A 17,868-nucleotide genomic window follows, 5' to 3' on the forward strand; every position below is an offset into this window, starting at 1 on the left:
TTTCAATATCGACTTTTTCGCTCTTTTTGTGGCTTCCCGAATGAGTTTATGAAGACTGCTCTGCGATGCCAGATGGAATATTTAAGAGCCCCTTATTGATGACCCGATATATCGGTTGCCGCTTCGGTTTTGTTTATTGGAATTTATTTTTCCATTAATCCGGCCCAGAGCTCGAGTAAACAGCATTGTTCGCGTTGTACCTGTATAAATTATTGCGTCTGCGTTTACTTTATTGTCGTAAACCCACCTCCGCGAAATTTGTATGCGTGTTTTTGTTCCGTGTTGTAAGGGACGGGAGGGTGTAAAATTCAATGTTCGTCAAACGTGTCGGAATCAAAACAGTCATATTATTATAAGCAGGGAAACGTCTCTGAGGTATTACTATTAATCATGTCAGACCGTAGGCATTTCTAACGGATTAATTACGTTAAACGTAAACCGGAGACGTCGCGGAAGACCCTCTTCAAATAGTTTAGACACCCCAATTTTAGTTTTGGGCTAATAATAGTTTCGTATACTAGTTCACTTAATACAAATTTCTGCTACACATTACAATAACAATTTTTGAAAACAAAAAATATAACGGCCACAAAACATCGAATGACCCTCAATCATTCTTGTTACGGTTTCCGCTAATGAAGCCCTTTGACAACTCCACTTTTACCCGATGTACGCCCTTAAGTAAACCGATCAAATTATTCGTTTCGTTTTAACCGGTCGTTCTGCAAAAAAAAAACACACTCACGCAAATTTTTCGAGGCTTTCAAACTCGTTTTCTATAAAGCTTTGCGATTTTAACTGTTAATGATTCCACGGGAACAGTTTGGGAAGTCGACTTGGAATGCTTACGGAATTAATTAGGAAAGCAACCTTACGAATTTACTTTTGTCAAGTGTTCTTTAACGAGTTTCCTCGTCCGAAGCAAAGTTAATTAAAAATGTCTCCATTACGGGGCCACGCTTTAGGAAAACGTAAGTGAAGGAAAGTTTTACGGTACCGATTCGGAAATTGTTTTCTCGTTAGTCCGGGATTCATTAATAGACCATTAGAGGAAAGTTTCCAACACGCTCCAAACTGCCTGTTTGGAGGTAAAAATAGCACTAAATTTACATCTAAACATCCAGCAAAATGATAAAACAACAAACAAGGTTAATTAACAATAATGTTGATGAGCGATGTTAACACATTTGTCACCATATAGCTTACCTACTATAGGTTGTAGAGCTGGCAATAAAAAACCCAAAATAATTAAAAAAACAACCACAAAACATGCAAAAACCGAAAATACCTTTAATAGCTGGATCGGGATGGTGGTGACAGTTGGAGACCTGGCAACCTCGCCTCTGCTCCAAGCTGGGACAGTGACGGCCGCCATTTTGGGGTTGCGCCCTAATGGATCTAGAACGAGACATGGTGCCAGGACCGCAATCCGCGTCGCAGATTGACCACGGACCCCATGGTGTCACCTGACAATCCATCACTGAAAAAAAAAAAAAAATTTCCTATAAATCAATAAAGTTAAAAAAGTTCTCACGTGACTGATTTGTTTCTGTCAAAGATGATGTCACGTGATAGTTCTGCACTGAAATTGCTAATGAAAAACGTCACTAAAATATATACTTATTTGACATTTGATAGCTGTCTTGTTTATTGTGACATTTTAGTTTTTTTTGCTCATTTCTAAGATAAGGTATTTACCAGTATCTCGGTAACATGAAGAACTAGAGTGGCAAGTTTTGGCTTCTTTTGTAGTATTTTTTATCCTTTATCGAATGGAAATTTAGCGAAATGGATTGGAACTCAAATAAAAAAGTTACAACCTTTCAAAAACTGAAAAAATTACATTTTTGGTCAAAAGAGCAATTTTGGCAAATTTTTATTTTGCTTTATAAGGGTTCCAATGCACAGAAAAAGGCATATTTATAGCATAGAACCTTAAATTAGATGAAATAAGCGCAAAAAAAGTATTTTAAATTTTTCAATTTTCAAAAAAAGTGAAAGAATGGGGGAGTATTAGGGGTCTTTTTTAACAATTTTTTGAGTTACAATATCTCGGTAACATGAAGAGCTAGAGAGGCGAGTTTTGACTCATTTTGTAGTGTTTTTTATCCTTTATCGAACGGCAATTTAGCGAAATGGATTGGAATTCAAATAAAAAAGTTACAACCTTTCAAAAACTGAAAAAATGACATTTTTGGTCAAAAGTGCAATTTTGGCAAATTTTTATTTTGCTTTATAAGGGTTCCAATGCACAGCAAAGGGCATATTTATACCAAAGAACCTTAAAATAGGTGAATTCTTTTGCACACTTTGACAATTGACACTTTTGCAATTCTAACATGTTGATGATCTTTGACAGCTGTTGAGTCTGTTTCACACTTTCTTCCCTTACCCTAAATAGTGGTCGGATTATCACAATTTGTATCGCAAAAAACCGGTTTTCCTTGGAATGTGAGAAGAAAAGCAAAAGTCGTTTCGGTCCCCCCTTCAAAGATGTTCATTAAGACTCGATTTGCCTTTTAGAAATAATAAACCGAGACTCAAAGGTGTTGAGCTGTACAAATTGCTTCTCGCCCCTTTATTATTCTCTGGATAATCCCTGTAGGGACTTGTATGTCAATATTAATTCATTAACATACGTTTTTGTGTGTACATTTGCGGTGGATTTCGTACGTTCTGCCGTAAAACGAGTGTTTTATCTAAAGATAACAGTTTCATTTACCTCGATCATAATATTAGAAGGGGATGGGAACAAGATACGATGCGGCTTCGACGCTTTATTATTAAATAGGGTTTTCTGCTGAAACCAAATCCTATATAGAGAGTAGTAGAGCGTATTTCGTTGTGTTAGAAACCCCTTAGGGGCTCTTGCTATCTGATCTATTTTAAAAAGCTTTCCAGTCTGGAAAAGTTCTAAATAGAATTTACATTTCTCGGTTTCGTTTTAATCTAGTTACAAACTGACAATGCAACTCGAGATTGACTTGTCAGAGACAGAGACTTTATTAGATAAAAGTCTAGTTAACATGCAGAATATTGCTTTTTATTCCTGTACGATGGTTAGATATTAAAAAAGTGCATCAATTATTCAAAATTTAAGTGGAATTCAAAAATAGAGTTTTGACTCTATAGGCTGCAATCGAGTTCATACCCATGGAGGGACTTCACCATGACGTAATTTGACAGTATCTTAATTAGGCCAACTGTCAAATTACATTATTATGACCGTCATACTGGCTATGCTCGCTCCATACTACGTCAAAACGAACGGGATTACAACACAAATAACTTTGACAGATGACGTCTGAGTTTTTCGGGTGTTTTTGAGTGAAACTTTACAAAGTAATGCAAATGGAATCAAAAGAGGTTTTGGAAGTCATGGAAATCAAAACACTGGAAATGCCGATTAGTGACTATTCAAAGTGTAACAACATATCATACTGTAAGTCCAAATTGTTTACAATTGAAATGTTAAAACAGGTCTAAAACATAAACAAACTCATCAAAATGTATTGTGTGTATCATAAAGTTTTTATTACGTTAACCTCTTCTGATTAAACTGTGAATATTGGGTTGAGTTTGTTGAATAAAAGTTGTCACATGACTGACTGAATTCTGTAAATAGATCGGTCATGTGATAAGATTGTCATTGAGCACGCTACAAACAATAGAGGGCGGTCATGAAATTTCTGTTTTGACGTTTCTGGTGCATTGCCGTTCTATTTCACGATATTTGCATTATAGAGCAGGACACAAATACACTGAATTTGCCAATGGAAAATACAACAAATAATAGCTCGTTCTTTTCAAAAATTAGTACGCATACAGAATGTCCTGAGTAAAATAATAATCATACAATACAATCAAATGGTTTATCAACACACACGAGACAAAAAAGACATCACAAAAAATATATCAAATGCGACAGTTTTCTTACAACAAATTTCTGTCCTATTGATACTTTTGATTGAAACTTTTCTGCACTAAAGAAACGATCCGGAGTCTATAAACTCCGGTTGGAATTCTGCAACGGGAGCGTTTTTAAAACTTTTTGATGGCAACAGCGAAATTACCTAGAGCTGGGGCAATTTCGAAAATGGCTTCCGTCATTTGATATATTGCCCAAAAAGTCTTCAACTATATCAATCTTTGTCGCAAAAAAGCGGACGCGACACCGGAAAGTTCATTCGTGGAAATCAAGAACAAGAAGAGATTTCATCTTCATTTAATAAAAGCTATTAAGACGAGGGGGTTGAAGCAAAAACGAGACCAAACAAAGCTGGATGACGAATGGGCCTGGTGCCCGGACGAATTTACCGAACGGACACGAGATTAATGGGGATTTTATTAAAATGCGTGAGAAGTTTTATCGGCTTGGAGCACCTGAAGCCGGTCGCCTTTCGTTGACAAGTTTGGGAGCTCCCATTTTTTCTTGCGAATTTATCGATGTATTTCCCATCGAGCTTAAATAAATCTCTACACGTCAATTATTACGTCAACACTCCTACCGAAATAAATATTCTGTTTTCCAGAAAAGTGGAAAACAAAATAACTGACCCTAGGGAAATTGAAATCCGACCGTGGACCACCGGGATGATTAATTTTGCTCGGTTCGTTAACGCTCGTCAGGTGGTCCCGTCCATTTGTCAGGTTTCCCTCATTTAGAAAATTCTGATTGATTGGCGGCGAAGGTTTTATTTAACTTTCGGTAACGATTTCAACCAATCCTCCTACTAAATTGTTCGAAAACAATTTGTAAAAAAAAAAAAAAATGTTTAACATTAATTTGAGAGCAAAGACACCAGATTGTGCAGCAACACTGATCGTATCAGAGAAACAGCTTATGCCGCATCCAATCAATTTTGTTTCAGTGACCGGAAGGCGAATTCATTTGTTCCCGTCTGACGTCATAACAAGAAAGGTAATCAATCGAAGTGTCAGGGTGAATGGGCGGGAAATCGACGCCTTTCGCCAAGTGCGTTATCTATAAAGGTTTGAAAAAAGGTCAGCGTCAATGGGCTTTATTGAGTCGTTTTTCACATATTCACGAACGTTTTTTCATTACCAGAAATTTATTTTGATATGATTAGAGTTTAACGGAATTACTAATAAGTAGAGTCCGGATTTCTAGAAATTTTGCTTTTTGTAAATAATAAAAGCAATCAACCTTTGACATCTAATGTGAACGATTTATGCAAAAACGCGTCATTTTGACAGATTTTGTTGATACTTTTTTTGCTTTTTTCTTCGTTTTGTGCTTATTTTAGTTTTTTGTGCTTATTTACTGCTATTTTTGTATGGTTTAACTAGTTTTTTACAAAACAAGCTTTTCAATTTTTTAAAAATAAACTCAACTAAGAACTGCTTGGACAAAAATTGCTATATTGAGATATTTGAAACGACAAAAACATGTTGCAAATGAAGTATCAATTTACAAATTTAACCTAACCTAACCTAACCTAACCCCTTTATATAACTGACCAAAAAAATTCCAAATACTCCTGAAGTAGTCTAAAAAAATGTAAAAACATTCCAAAACTCTATAAAACCTCTTTAAATGCATTGCAACGTTTACAAAGCAGCCTAGAACAGTCTAAAAGCTTCCAAATGCTTTTCAATTTATCTAAAAACTCTCAAAAGCTTCCGTAGGCTTCTAAAGCAGTTCCAAAAGTTTCTGAAACCGTCTAATACAAGGTTTAAAATGTCTTAAAGGCAGTCCAAAACCTTCAAGGCTCTTTAAACTGCCCAAATACCTTTCAAATGCTTCTAAAGTAGTCTAAAAAGGTTTTAAAACACTACAGAAACTGCAAAATATGTCTAAAGCCTTCCAAATAATCTTTAACTAGTCTAGAAGCTCTCACAAAATTTCAAGGCAGTCTAAAAGCTACCGTATACTTCTAGAGCAGTTTAAAAGCTTCCAAAACTTCAAATTCACATGTTTTAAAAGCAGTCCAGAACCTTAAATGCTCCTAAAGTAGTCTAGAAAGATTTCAAAACAATACAGAAACTCCAAAATGCTTCTAAAGCAGTAGGAAGTCTTTCAAAACAGTCTAGAAGCTTCCAAAAGCTTTTAAAACACGCTAAAGGCTTCCAAATAATCTTCAACTAGTCTAGAAGCTCTCAAAAAATTTCAAGGCAGTCTAAAAGCTTCCGTATGCTTCTATAGCAGTTTAAAAGCTTCCAAAACTTTAAATTCACATGTTTTAAAAGCAGTCCAGAACCTTCAATGCTCCTAAAGTAGTCTAAAATGATTTTAAAACACTACAGAAACTCCAAAATGCTTCTAAAGCAGTAGGAAGCGTTTCAAAACAATCTAGAAGCTTTCAAAATCATTTAGAACAGTCTAAAAGATTCCAAACGATTTTCAACTAATTTAGAAGCTCCCAGAAGATATTAAAGCAGTTTAGAAGCTTCCAAAAAATTTTGTGAACCGTGTAAGAGATTTCAAATGCCTCTAAAGCATTCCATCAGAACCTTCAATATCCTGTTTAAAAAGTACAAAAACCTTCCAAATGCTCTCAAGTAGTTCAAAAACCTTTTGTTTCAAAACAGTCTAAAATCTTCCGTATGCTTCTAAAGCAATTTGAAATCTTCAAAAAATGTCTAGAAGTTAAACTTAAAAAAAAATTGCATCTCTGAAAGAGTTTTGTGCATTTTTACAGATTTTTATGCTTTTTTGAAGAAAATAATTTTGCTTTTTAAGTGCTTTTTTTCACGACTTTAGTGCTTTATAATCCGGACTCTACTAATAAGTCAAATAATTGATTTATTAAGACTAAGTGCATATTCAATCAATCAATCAATCAAAAAAGTAGCTTTATTGTCGGAAACTTAAAGTCATTGACAAAGCCCTGAAAACACATACAAAAACAGCAAAAAAAGAACATACATAATTATTACACTACACATTTGATTGTGACATTTTGCACATGATCTATCACAGTCAAATCATCTTAGGTTGAACCTAGGGCAACAGAAAAAGGTATATTTTGAAGAAATGTACCTTTAAAATAAGCATTTCAAACCTGTCAAAAATTGGAAAAATGCCAATTTTTGGTCAAAAGTGCAAATTTGTTAATTTTTTATTTTTCTATTATTGCAAAATTGTGTTTACACAAGTTCGCATAAAGAAAAATCGATTCTACCCAATATTTTGAGTTCAGATTTTTTACCTACCAACGTAGAGCTGAACAAATAACCCAAAAAAATCTGTTTAAAATTCAAATTGTTAAAATTGCCTAGTTTAAAAATATTTTAATTTTATGTACCGGGTGACCTAATAAGAAGTTCTAAAAATGACAACCAGAGGCCGTAACTGCCATCTTAAATTTTTAAATTGTATTTTCTATAAAAAATTTTTTTCCTCATTTTTAAAGCGAACCAATTTATCTATCATTGTCGTAAAAACGCTTGAGGGCGTGAGGTGTTTAATTGTTTTTGCAATAACCTGCTTTAACTTCTTAACGGTTTGACCAATTTTAACAAATTCAGTATTGTTGAAAAAAGCATTTCTTGGGCAATAAGAATCAACCAAAATATAGTTAATTTAGTTGAGTCTTTCTGCGCCAGGGGGCTACTTATGACACCATGACTCAAATTCTAAAAAAAAAATTTAAAAAAACAAATGGAATGATATGACTTTTTCTTTCTGAAAATGTAGCCAAATAACATCCAAATAGGCCAGTGAAAACCGTTTTTCAAATTCTCGTTCCTAACCTGAAATATTGAGAAAATTAGATTATGAGATATGGTCGAGGAATTGGGTCACTCGGTACTTAAGCATTTATCAAATCGGGAATTTTAACAAACTGTCATCATCAGCTGTTTTATATAGGACAATATTAAGTTAAAACTACCGTTTGTTTTTGTTTTTAAAATTATGTTGGTTTTGTTTTGTCAAAAAAAGGCAGATTTTTGATTACAAACTAAGTGCTTTGATTTACGCAAATACTCCACATGTAAACTTACCATTCAAAAAATAATTATCAATATCTTTAACCTTCAGTGAAGTATTTAAAGAAGAAGGCATGTTTTCATTGTCCACTAACACGAAAGGCGTACGCTAAATGAATAATGCATAGAACGAAGAAAAAGGGCTTTCTTATGCGTCGTTTTGGTCGACAACTTCTCAACTCTAATGGGACTTGTTTAGTTACAAGTACCAATTAAATTGAGTGTTGTTTTTTTTTGTCAATAAAAGAAAATTCAAAAAATCTGTAGGCACTTACAGTTTACCGCTAACATTTGACATTAATTTCCATAACCTCGTATTCGACGAAAATACGGGCGTCGTAATCTCATGAATAATGAAATGAGCCTGGTTTCAAGACGGTGTGTTACACATAATATTTCGTAAAATCCCCAACAAACAGGATCTGTTTGCAAGAACTTTCGGCTTGTTTATCGACTCCGCTACAAGCGAATCTAGTTGTTATCCCAACATGGTGTTCGTTTTAATTCACCCATTACATTACACATCAAACCAGCTCTGAGAGGTAATTTTCTTTTCGGTTTTCGACGTTCGATGGCTGTCTTTTATGCCCTTGTAGCCGTCCCTTTTATCTAGGATTTAGTTTTCGTTTTCGCGAAACGGTTTTAGCTCGTTCCGGATAAACGGGAAGACCATTTTCCGTTCAGGAATCGAACCTCTCAGAAATGAAAGCTTGAGGAATTCGCCTTTTGTGTCAAACTCAACAAAAAAATCAATGTCGTCCCCTGCTTGTCTTAAGGTTAATTCGCTTCAAGTCTTTTAATTGCCACTAGTCGTTACGAAGCTTTTAGCCTTACAAAAACTTGACCTCAAGACGAGGGTGAACTGGATGTTAATTAATCACCAGGCCGGCACGGTTTCAATTTCCTGAGGGCATTGTTATTTATTAAAGTTAATGCTCCAGGAAATCGCCCGTGTGGAAGAGACAGTCTCGGGGCTTCTGCAATATGGTGCCGAACACAAAAGGTCGATGCAGCTACAGAGCAAATACTTCAACTGCATCTAGTATCTGCTAGATTAATGGATTTAGTGTGTGTATCTCAAACTTTTCCAATATTGGTTCATTTGTTGAATAGGTGAAAACTGATTACGAATTCAAAACAAAGAAACAGTGTTCAGAACTTATTTCATTTAAAGTCACAACAAGTGGCGGGCTTGTGGAGGAATAAATTTTAATACAAAGTGGCAATTAGCGGTCGCGGTCGCCTCATCACGACATCTGCCGCCTTCCAAAATGGGAAAACAAATCGCGAAAAATTTCACGCAAAATTAGTGACTTACTCGTCTGTTTCCGCAAAAATAAACAAAAATCATATTTCTGTAATGTTGCCAATCTGAGAATTCTTCTAATTTAGTACAAAAGTATTGCAATGTTGCCACATTGTCCATTATTTTAAAAACGTACAATGATCACATTTCCAATCTGACGATTCTTTAATTTAGTTGGAAGTTTTGGCAATGTTGCAACGTCGTTCATCACATCAGTATTACCAAACTCACAATACTCATTTATTACAGAATTATTGCAGTGCTGCCAAATCTATCCTTTGCGTAAAACTGAGCCAAATCACACTTTTACAGCGTTGCCAAACTAAAATTTCTTTTAATATTGTACGAAATTCTTGCGATGTAAAAACGAACCAAATCACATTTCTACAATGTTGTCAAGCTGACAATTCTTCAAATTTAGAACGAAGTTCTTACAATGTTTCCAAATCGATCATTTTTGTAAAAAGGGCTAAAAATATATATAGTTTAGCTAATTTGTTCGTTTCCGTACAAAATCACATTTCAACATTGTTTATCTCTATTTTAGTACAAAAACATTACAATGTTGTCAAATTTACCATTACCGTTAAAACGAAAAAAATTAAATTTTAACAGTGTTACCAAACATACAAATTTTCGTTTTCTTCACATTATTTTCAATTTTGTACACAATTCTTGCAATGTTTCCATAACGACTATATTCGTAAAAACGAACCAAAATCCATTTTCTATTGGCGTTTCAAGATAAAAGATACTCCCTCTAATGATCAGTTTTGAAAACAGTTTCGGGCATTCCAGCTGTCATTTCTCTGTTTGTTTACGTTGATTTTGGTTAGGAATTTAGCACTTGTTTCATAAATATGAAGTGACAGTGACATATTATTTATAATTTTAGGTTAGGAACGGGTTGGCCAATAGTTTTGCCGAATCGTCGGTTTAGGTTTTAGGTAAAAAGAAACAAAATCACATTTGAACAGTGTTAATCTTTATTTTAGTACAAAATCAGTTGCCAGGTTTACCATTTCCGTAAAAAGAAAAAAAATCACATTTCAACAATGTTGCCAAAATGACAATTCTTATCATTTATTACAAAATTATTACAATGCTGCCAAAATTACCATTTTCGTTATAATGAGCGAAATCACACTTTTACAGTGTTGCCGAACTGAAACTCTTTTAATTTTTGTAGTAAATTCTTGCAATATTGCCATTTGAACCATATGCGTAAAAAGGAACAATAAATACATTTTTACAGTGTTTCCAAACTGACCATTCTTCTAATTTAGGACAAAATTATTATAATGCTACAAAATCGTTAATTTTTGTAAAAACGACCACAAAATCGTTTTTCCTTTTTCTACAGTGTTGCCAACTAAAACTTTCTAATTTTTTACGAAATTCTTGCAATATGGCCAAAAAAACAGACAATAACCCATTTCTACACCGTTGCCAAAATTACCATTCTTATAATTATCTAAAACTAGAGATGGATTAGTTTATAGTGTGGTCAATTGTCAAAATAGTCTTGTTTTATCCCCAAAACTAATGAAAAACCAATACAAACGTTAAATCTCAGTGAAAGTATATTACAAACCAACAAAATCACATTTGAACAGTGTTAAACTTTATTTTAGTATAAAATCAGTTGCCAGGTTTACCATTTCCGTAAAAAGGAAAAAAAATCACATTTCAACAATGTTGCCAAAATGACAATTCTTATCATTTATTACAGAATTATTACAATGCTGCCAAAATTACCATTTTCGTTATAATGAGCCAAATCACACTTTTACAGTGTTGCCGAACTGAAACTCTTTTAATTTTTGTAGTAAATTCTTGCAATATTGCCATGTCGACCATATGCATAAAAAGGAACAATAAATACATTTTTACAGTGTTTCCAAACTGACCATTCTTCTAATTTAGGACAAAATTATTATAATGCTACAAAATCGTTAATTTTTGTAAAAACGACCACAAAATCGTTTTTCCTTTTTCTACAGTGTTGCCAACTAAAACTTTCTAATTTTTTACGAAATTCTTGCAATATGGCCAAAAAAACAGACAATAACCCGTTTCTACACCGTTGCCAAAAGACCATTTTTATAATTATCTAAAACTAGATATGGATAAGTTTAAAGTGTGGTCAACTGTCAAAATAGTCTTGTTTTATCCCCAAAACTAATGAAAAACTAATACAAACGTTAAATCTCAGTGAAAGTATATTACAAACAAACAAAATCACATTTGAACAGTGTTAAACTTTATTTTAGTATAAAATCAGTTGCCAGGTTTACCATTTCCGTAAAAAGGAAAAAAAATCACATTTCAACAATGTGTCCAAAATGACAATTCTTATCATTTATTACAGAATTATTACAATGCTGCCAAAATTACCATTTTCGTTATAATGAGCCAAATCACACTTTTACAGTGTTGCCGAACTGAAACTCTTTTAATTTTTGTAGTAAATTCTTGCAATATTGCCATGTCGACCATATGCATAAAAAGGAACAATAAATACATTTTTACAGTGTTTCCAAACTGACCATTCTTCTAATTTAGGACAAAATTATTATAATGCTACAAAATCGTTAATTTTTGTAAAAACGACCACAAAATCGTTTTTCCTTTTTCTACAGTGTTGCCAACTAAAACTTTCTAATTTTTTACGAAATTCTTGCAATATGGCCAAAAAAACAGACAATAACCCGTTTCTACACCGTTGCCAAAAGATCATTTTTATAATTATCTAAAACTAGAGATGGATTAGTTTATAGTGTGGTCAACTGTCAAAATAGTCTTGTTTTATCCCCAAAACTAATGAAAAACTAATACAAATGTTAAATCTCAGTAAAAGTATATTACATACAAATTTTACACTATTCCTTACTTATTTTTGTTGTTTACATTATTTGTAGGTTAGCAGACTAAACCCCTAAAAATTGAAAAACCGGGTGAAAACCCATCTCTATTTAAAATCAAAGTAATGCAATGTTGCTAAATCAACCTTTTAAAGAAGTGATAATGATCAGTTTTTCGTGACAATTTTAAAGGTTTTGGCTTCAGAAACGAGTTTTCATATATTAAAGATATAAGTAAGTTAAGATTTAGCGTAGGAGCATCATTAATAATCACTTTCTTGCGTGTTTGCAGGCAAATTGAGGTTCAAGTCGTGATAATTATCTACCCCATTCAAGCTGGTTGGATAAGGGTACATAACTCAGACATCATCGCGTTTACCGTAATCTAAACTTTCTGCTGCTATCAAGCATTTTGATCAAACCTTTTGTTTCAAAAACATAAATCAACTGCGTAAACCACATTTATTGTACCGATGCATTGAACTACCTGTTACATAAATGGCCCTGTTAAGCTCTATAACCCATTATCAAGAGATTTGGGTAAAGAGGATTTGCGTCATTATCTAGTTGAAATTTCGCACTTACAAGTCGCAAACGGGCCGTTTCCGAAGCCGAATTAAGCCGACGACCTAGAAACGCCTTGTTTAAACACGTAAATAAGCGGATTCGAAGGGTCCGAATCCAGATTGACGCAGCCTCTTGTTATGATAATAAATTTCCCGTTTAGGCTTATCTCAAAACCGAGATCATTCGGACCGGATTTTCCGGAATATGGAACGCCTCTGAAATTAAATTCCAAAAGGTACACACGTTACTATTGTAGTTGTTCTCTTTGGAGAAGTGACAAATCTCGAAATGGAGAAACTAGGAATTTTCTTTATACCAGCATAGCATCGAATAGAAAGTTTCAAACAATCCTTGTTCATGTTTTACATTCCCAACTTGGCTTATCTCGAAAACGAGAATCCACAGAAACAGCATTTAAAATTGTAATTACATCGGGGTGCGATTAGATAGCAGGCACAATCCCAGCGTTTGTGAAAAGGTAGAAATTCCGGCTGTTGTGAGATTTATTATTTCGCAAAACCCGTAGGGAATACATAGATGAACTGAAAGTCGGAGTAATTCAATTCAGTTTCTCGGAGCATCCCGAATAACCTTAAACCGCGCTCACAATGACAATTGCGCTTATCAGCGCCGGTCAATACCGCTTAAAGCGCCTCTAAAGTTTCTGAGCACCACTGCAAATTGCTCGATATTGTCCTGTGATTAAGCCGACTAATGCTGAAGCTCCGCTTGCATTAAACGTACGCTGTTCCGTTTCCGGATGGTTTGCAGTTTAGCGATTTTGAAGCGGAAACGAAACGAACGCCGACGATTCGCTATGTGTTTTAAGGGGATCGGTAAAGACTTTACGTTTTTTGATCGCAATGCCTACGTGTAGAAAAATATACAGGATTTTTCTTAGATTTTAAATGCCCCCATAGAAAAAAGTCCAACGGAGTGAGGTCGGGTGATCTCGCAGGCCATTCCATGGGACCACGTCTACCAATCCATCTTCCAGGAAATCGATTGTTCTGATATTCTCGAACGGGAAGTGAATAGTGTTGAGGTGCACCGTCTTGTTGGAAAATTAGTTGATTTTCAAATAAATTTTCATCATTTTCTAGTAGCTCTGTTATGGTCGGACAACAGTGGTGTCAAGAAGCTCAAGATAAGTAGCGGTATTCAAATTACCGTTAATAAAAAACGGACCAACGATGTGGTCTCGTAAAATACCTGTCCAAACATTAAGTTTTTCTGGATATTGGGTATGGGTTTCCCTAAACCAATGTGGATTCGTGTCTGACCAATACCTACAGTTATGCCTGTTCACTTCTCCATTCAAAAAAACATACACTCATCACTGAAGCAAATATTGTACAACAAGTTCACATTGTTTGTCAGATTAGTAGACATAATTTTACAAAATTGTAGTCTTCTATCATAGTCATCTTCGTTTAATTCCTGAACCAATTTTACCTTGTATGGATGAATATTGTGTTTTTTTAAAATTCTCCATACACTGCTTGTCGAAACACCCGATGCATGGGAAATTTGATTTAAAGACTGATTATTATCCATTGCAACGTGTCCCAGCAACTTCAATTGGTTCATTAATAATTTGTTTTCAGGTTGATGTTTTTTGTTTGTCACTGAACCAGTTTCCATGAATTTTTGCATCAACTTTAAGACATACTGATGACCAATTAATTTATCTGGATGAAAAATGTACAATTTCTATTCTTTCGGCAGTCGTGTAAACCATATTGACAATGTTCCGTCAAAACGAACTTGGAAGTTGACCGACTGAGGCAAAAACATGGAATGGAAAACAGGTATTCGGTAGTGTTATCAGCAGTTTGACCAAAATAACAAAATGTTTTTTTTTTTTGGTCTCAGTTCAAAGCAAATGTACAAATAAAATAGTGCAATTAATTCCTTATGAAATACCCTTTCCAACGATGTGCCACACAGGGTATGGTGCCATTTGAAAACTTAGTGGGGGTGGTTATGGCGACGATGCTCCTAGAGTAATGTATAACAAAAATGCAAGATTACTATTAAAATTATATTGACTTTCGCACATTCTAGCAAGTGTCTTCTTTTATATGCTGTTTAAAAACAGCAATATCTATCTTAGTTTTTTTTTTATTTGGATTAAAAGAGTGTCATAAAATTTTGACTTTCCCATAAGATGTTTTGCTTTACCGATGCCCTTAAACGTCAAGCGTTTAGAAGCATTTTATGCAGGAAATGGTACAGTGAGACTCTTTGATTACGAACCGAAACTATTTCCGCAGCTAAGTTCTAATCACCCTTGTTAGAAACTGGGTTAATTTTGCTAACACGTGCACGCGATTTCTAGAAAATGTATTTGTTAAACGTGTTAAAAAACTTTAATTTTTTAGCACCAGAAAACTCGAAAAGTCCGGTCAAGAACTGTCATACATGTTTTTCTTTTTTTTTTGCAATTGACTTAAAAGTTGCGTAAATGCTTATGCATTTACTTGTCAACAATAATTTTTTTGGGAAAACCATAATTTGACCAATTGTCGACATCCAATATCTCGGTAACATGAAAAGCCTAGAGAGGCGAGGTTTGGCTCATTTTGTAGTACTTTTCTATCGGCAATTTAGTGAAATTGATTGAAGTGCAAATATAGTATATTTCATTACCAGTACAGAAATGAGGATTTTTCCGTGCGCGGAACGGAAAATCCATTTCTGGACGAGTAATGAACGATATTTTTTATTATACTTAGGTACCTACCTGAAATCAACATAAACAAAAAATATCGCAAAAAATTATTAAGAAAATCGGGAATATTTATTTTTATTTTTAAAACAGTAAAAATGTAAGTACATACAACTCAAATTAACAAAAAAAATACAAGTAGGTAATTCTAAGAAAATTAATTTTGGACAGAACCGTTATTATTAATAGTAATATTTATTGTACAATTCGTATTATTGTTAAAGCTCAATCCCTTTTGCATTTCTTTTTGTTGAACTAAAGACTCTGCTAAAGATGTTGAAGCGGAGTGTTCGTGTGTGCTTTGGTTCTCTTGATTGACTGTTACAGATGTTGTAGTTTCCAAGTTACAAGGGCTAAACAACTTCCGTGATACTTCAATTTTTCTTTGTATGGACTCTTCTATATATCCTTCTGCTACATTGGAAGAAAGCCATCCTCCGTGTCTTTTCAAAGTAAGCATATCACCGCCGTTTTCCACCAACATGGTTGCCGAAGAGCGCCTTAGCCCATGTCCGGTATATTCTTCGGGATTTTTTAGTTTTAGGTATTTTGCAATAAGTTTTGGAATACCACTGATAGTATGGCACCCAACATGTTGAGCGTAACATCTTTGGTTTCGGTATGCAACAAATAATCTTCTACTCTCCATATGTTTAGGGCGGAGATCTGCGTATTTACGGTAAATTGTACAGGGATCGAATTTGCAATTTTCATTGGTAATGGTAAAACTTCTTGACCTGTGAGTTTTTCCATCTCGTAAAAACACGACAAGGAAACGCCCATTATCTTCCACATCATCTAAACTCAAACGTATTAAATCATCTCTGCGGCATGCACCGAAGATGCCAAACACTAAAATTACTTTTGCTAGTAGATATTCTCCATCTGAAGCTTCACATAAAAATTTGGTTACTTGTTCTGCTGTAAGAATCTTGGATTTCTTTGGTATATATCCTACAGCTTGTCGTTTCAAAAAAGCAATCGTTTTTGGATATTGATGGTGTGTATTTTCTTTTATTGCCAAACAACTCTTTAACATAGAAAATCGACTCCATAAAGTGGAGGATTTCATAGTGTTGGCTTTTTCAGAAAAATATACTAAAAGAATATCGTCACTCACAATTTTGATTCGTTTCTGAGTCCGCCATTCGGTAAAACTGTTATATTCTTGTTCATATCTCAACCTGGATTTCACTGGTAATAAATCTGCACTCACTTCTGCCGCTCGTTGTAAGATATTTTCGGGAATATCCCGATTTTCTTCACAATCTGAATTCATTTTTGCAAAATGTAATAAATACATAAATACTTAATTTTCACTGACAGAAAATAAAATTTGTCATTAATAAATAAATCGTTGCTATAGACACATTACCCGTTTCTTTTTTTTCTTCAGGTTGCCATAGTTCCGATAATGTCATATTTACTGTATTTTATAAACAGTTGAAAATGTAGTATTTTCTGTTAAGTATAATAAAAAAAAAGTTACAACGTTTCAAAAATTGAAAAAAACGACATATTTGGTCAAAAGTGTAATTTTAGCTCCAAAAGGGTTTCAATGGACAGCAAAAGGCATATTTATACCAAAGAACCTCAAATTAGATGAAATAAAATTAGTAGCTAGGTGATAATGACAGTTGCAATTGGTGAATTGGTTGGTATTTTTGAAACTGAATTTAGGTAAAACATACTAGACAGACCTTTGATTGAGTAAGATTGACAACCGTTTTGTCTCTTAAACAAAAACCATCCCAACGGATAATCATCAACAAACAAGTTTATCGAGCCTAAAGGCATTCACTTTGTTAACGTCAACATTGTGACGTCGCCCCAGTGATCAATGACGCAAACAGTATCATCCGCGGCTTACTAAACTTTGATGAATGGACCAGATTAGGCGTTTCACGTTTGACGTCCGTCCCAAATAGGATAAATGACTTTGAGTCACTCGATATCAACTATTCGTTTTATTTTGGTCGAGACGGTGACATATTAATGTTCCCGGATTTCGTTCAGAATTTGTCAATAAAGTGGACAAAAAAAACGTTAACAATCCCTGGCTCTTCTTAAGACGCCGTTTAGCGGGCAATTTAGAAACTAGTTGGGGAGAATTTCTGTCTTCATTGTGCGACACTAGTTCGTTATTCGGCCAAGTTTCCGATAGTTGAGCTTAAATCGAGAGAGTTTAAACTGCTTTAAACTGTTCCAAGCTAGTAATATAAATGAGATTTACTTATAAAATATGCGTCGTTTAGCACCTTTGTTTGCCCGGAAAGTTTCACGGTTAACGTCGAACGAAACTGCAACGAGCAAAACTTGCTAAGCCGACGTCTTCGCTCTGAGGGCCATTAATTACCGAAAAATTGAGCCAGCTCGGAAAAAAGAGGGTGTCGGTTTTATATGCCGCAGTCCGAACAGGTTGCCCCCTCGATTGCCCCAGGCCATCA

General features: G+C 34.5%; 1 protein-coding gene across 1 annotated transcript in view; it reads right to left on the minus strand.

The window, feature by feature from the left end:
• The window catches only part of vex (somatomedin B and thrombospondin type 1 domain containing protein vexed), an 87,060-nt gene that overhangs the window by 29,313 nt on the left and 39,879 nt on the right, over positions 1-17,868 (minus strand). Inside the window, exon 2 of the mRNA XM_081974997.1 lies at positions 1,289-1,480. Within this exon, the coding sequence (XP_081831123.1) occupies positions 1,289-1,480 (192 nt within the window). The remainder of the gene's footprint in view (positions 1-1,288; positions 1,481-17,868) is intronic.

Source organism: Ips typographus, linkage group LG3 (assembly GCF_016097725.1).
Source record: "Ips typographus isolate SLU linkage group LG3, UJ_Ityp_2.0, whole genome shotgun sequence".
Lineage (NCBI taxonomy): Eukaryota > Metazoa > Arthropoda > Insecta > Coleoptera > Curculionidae > Ips > Ips typographus.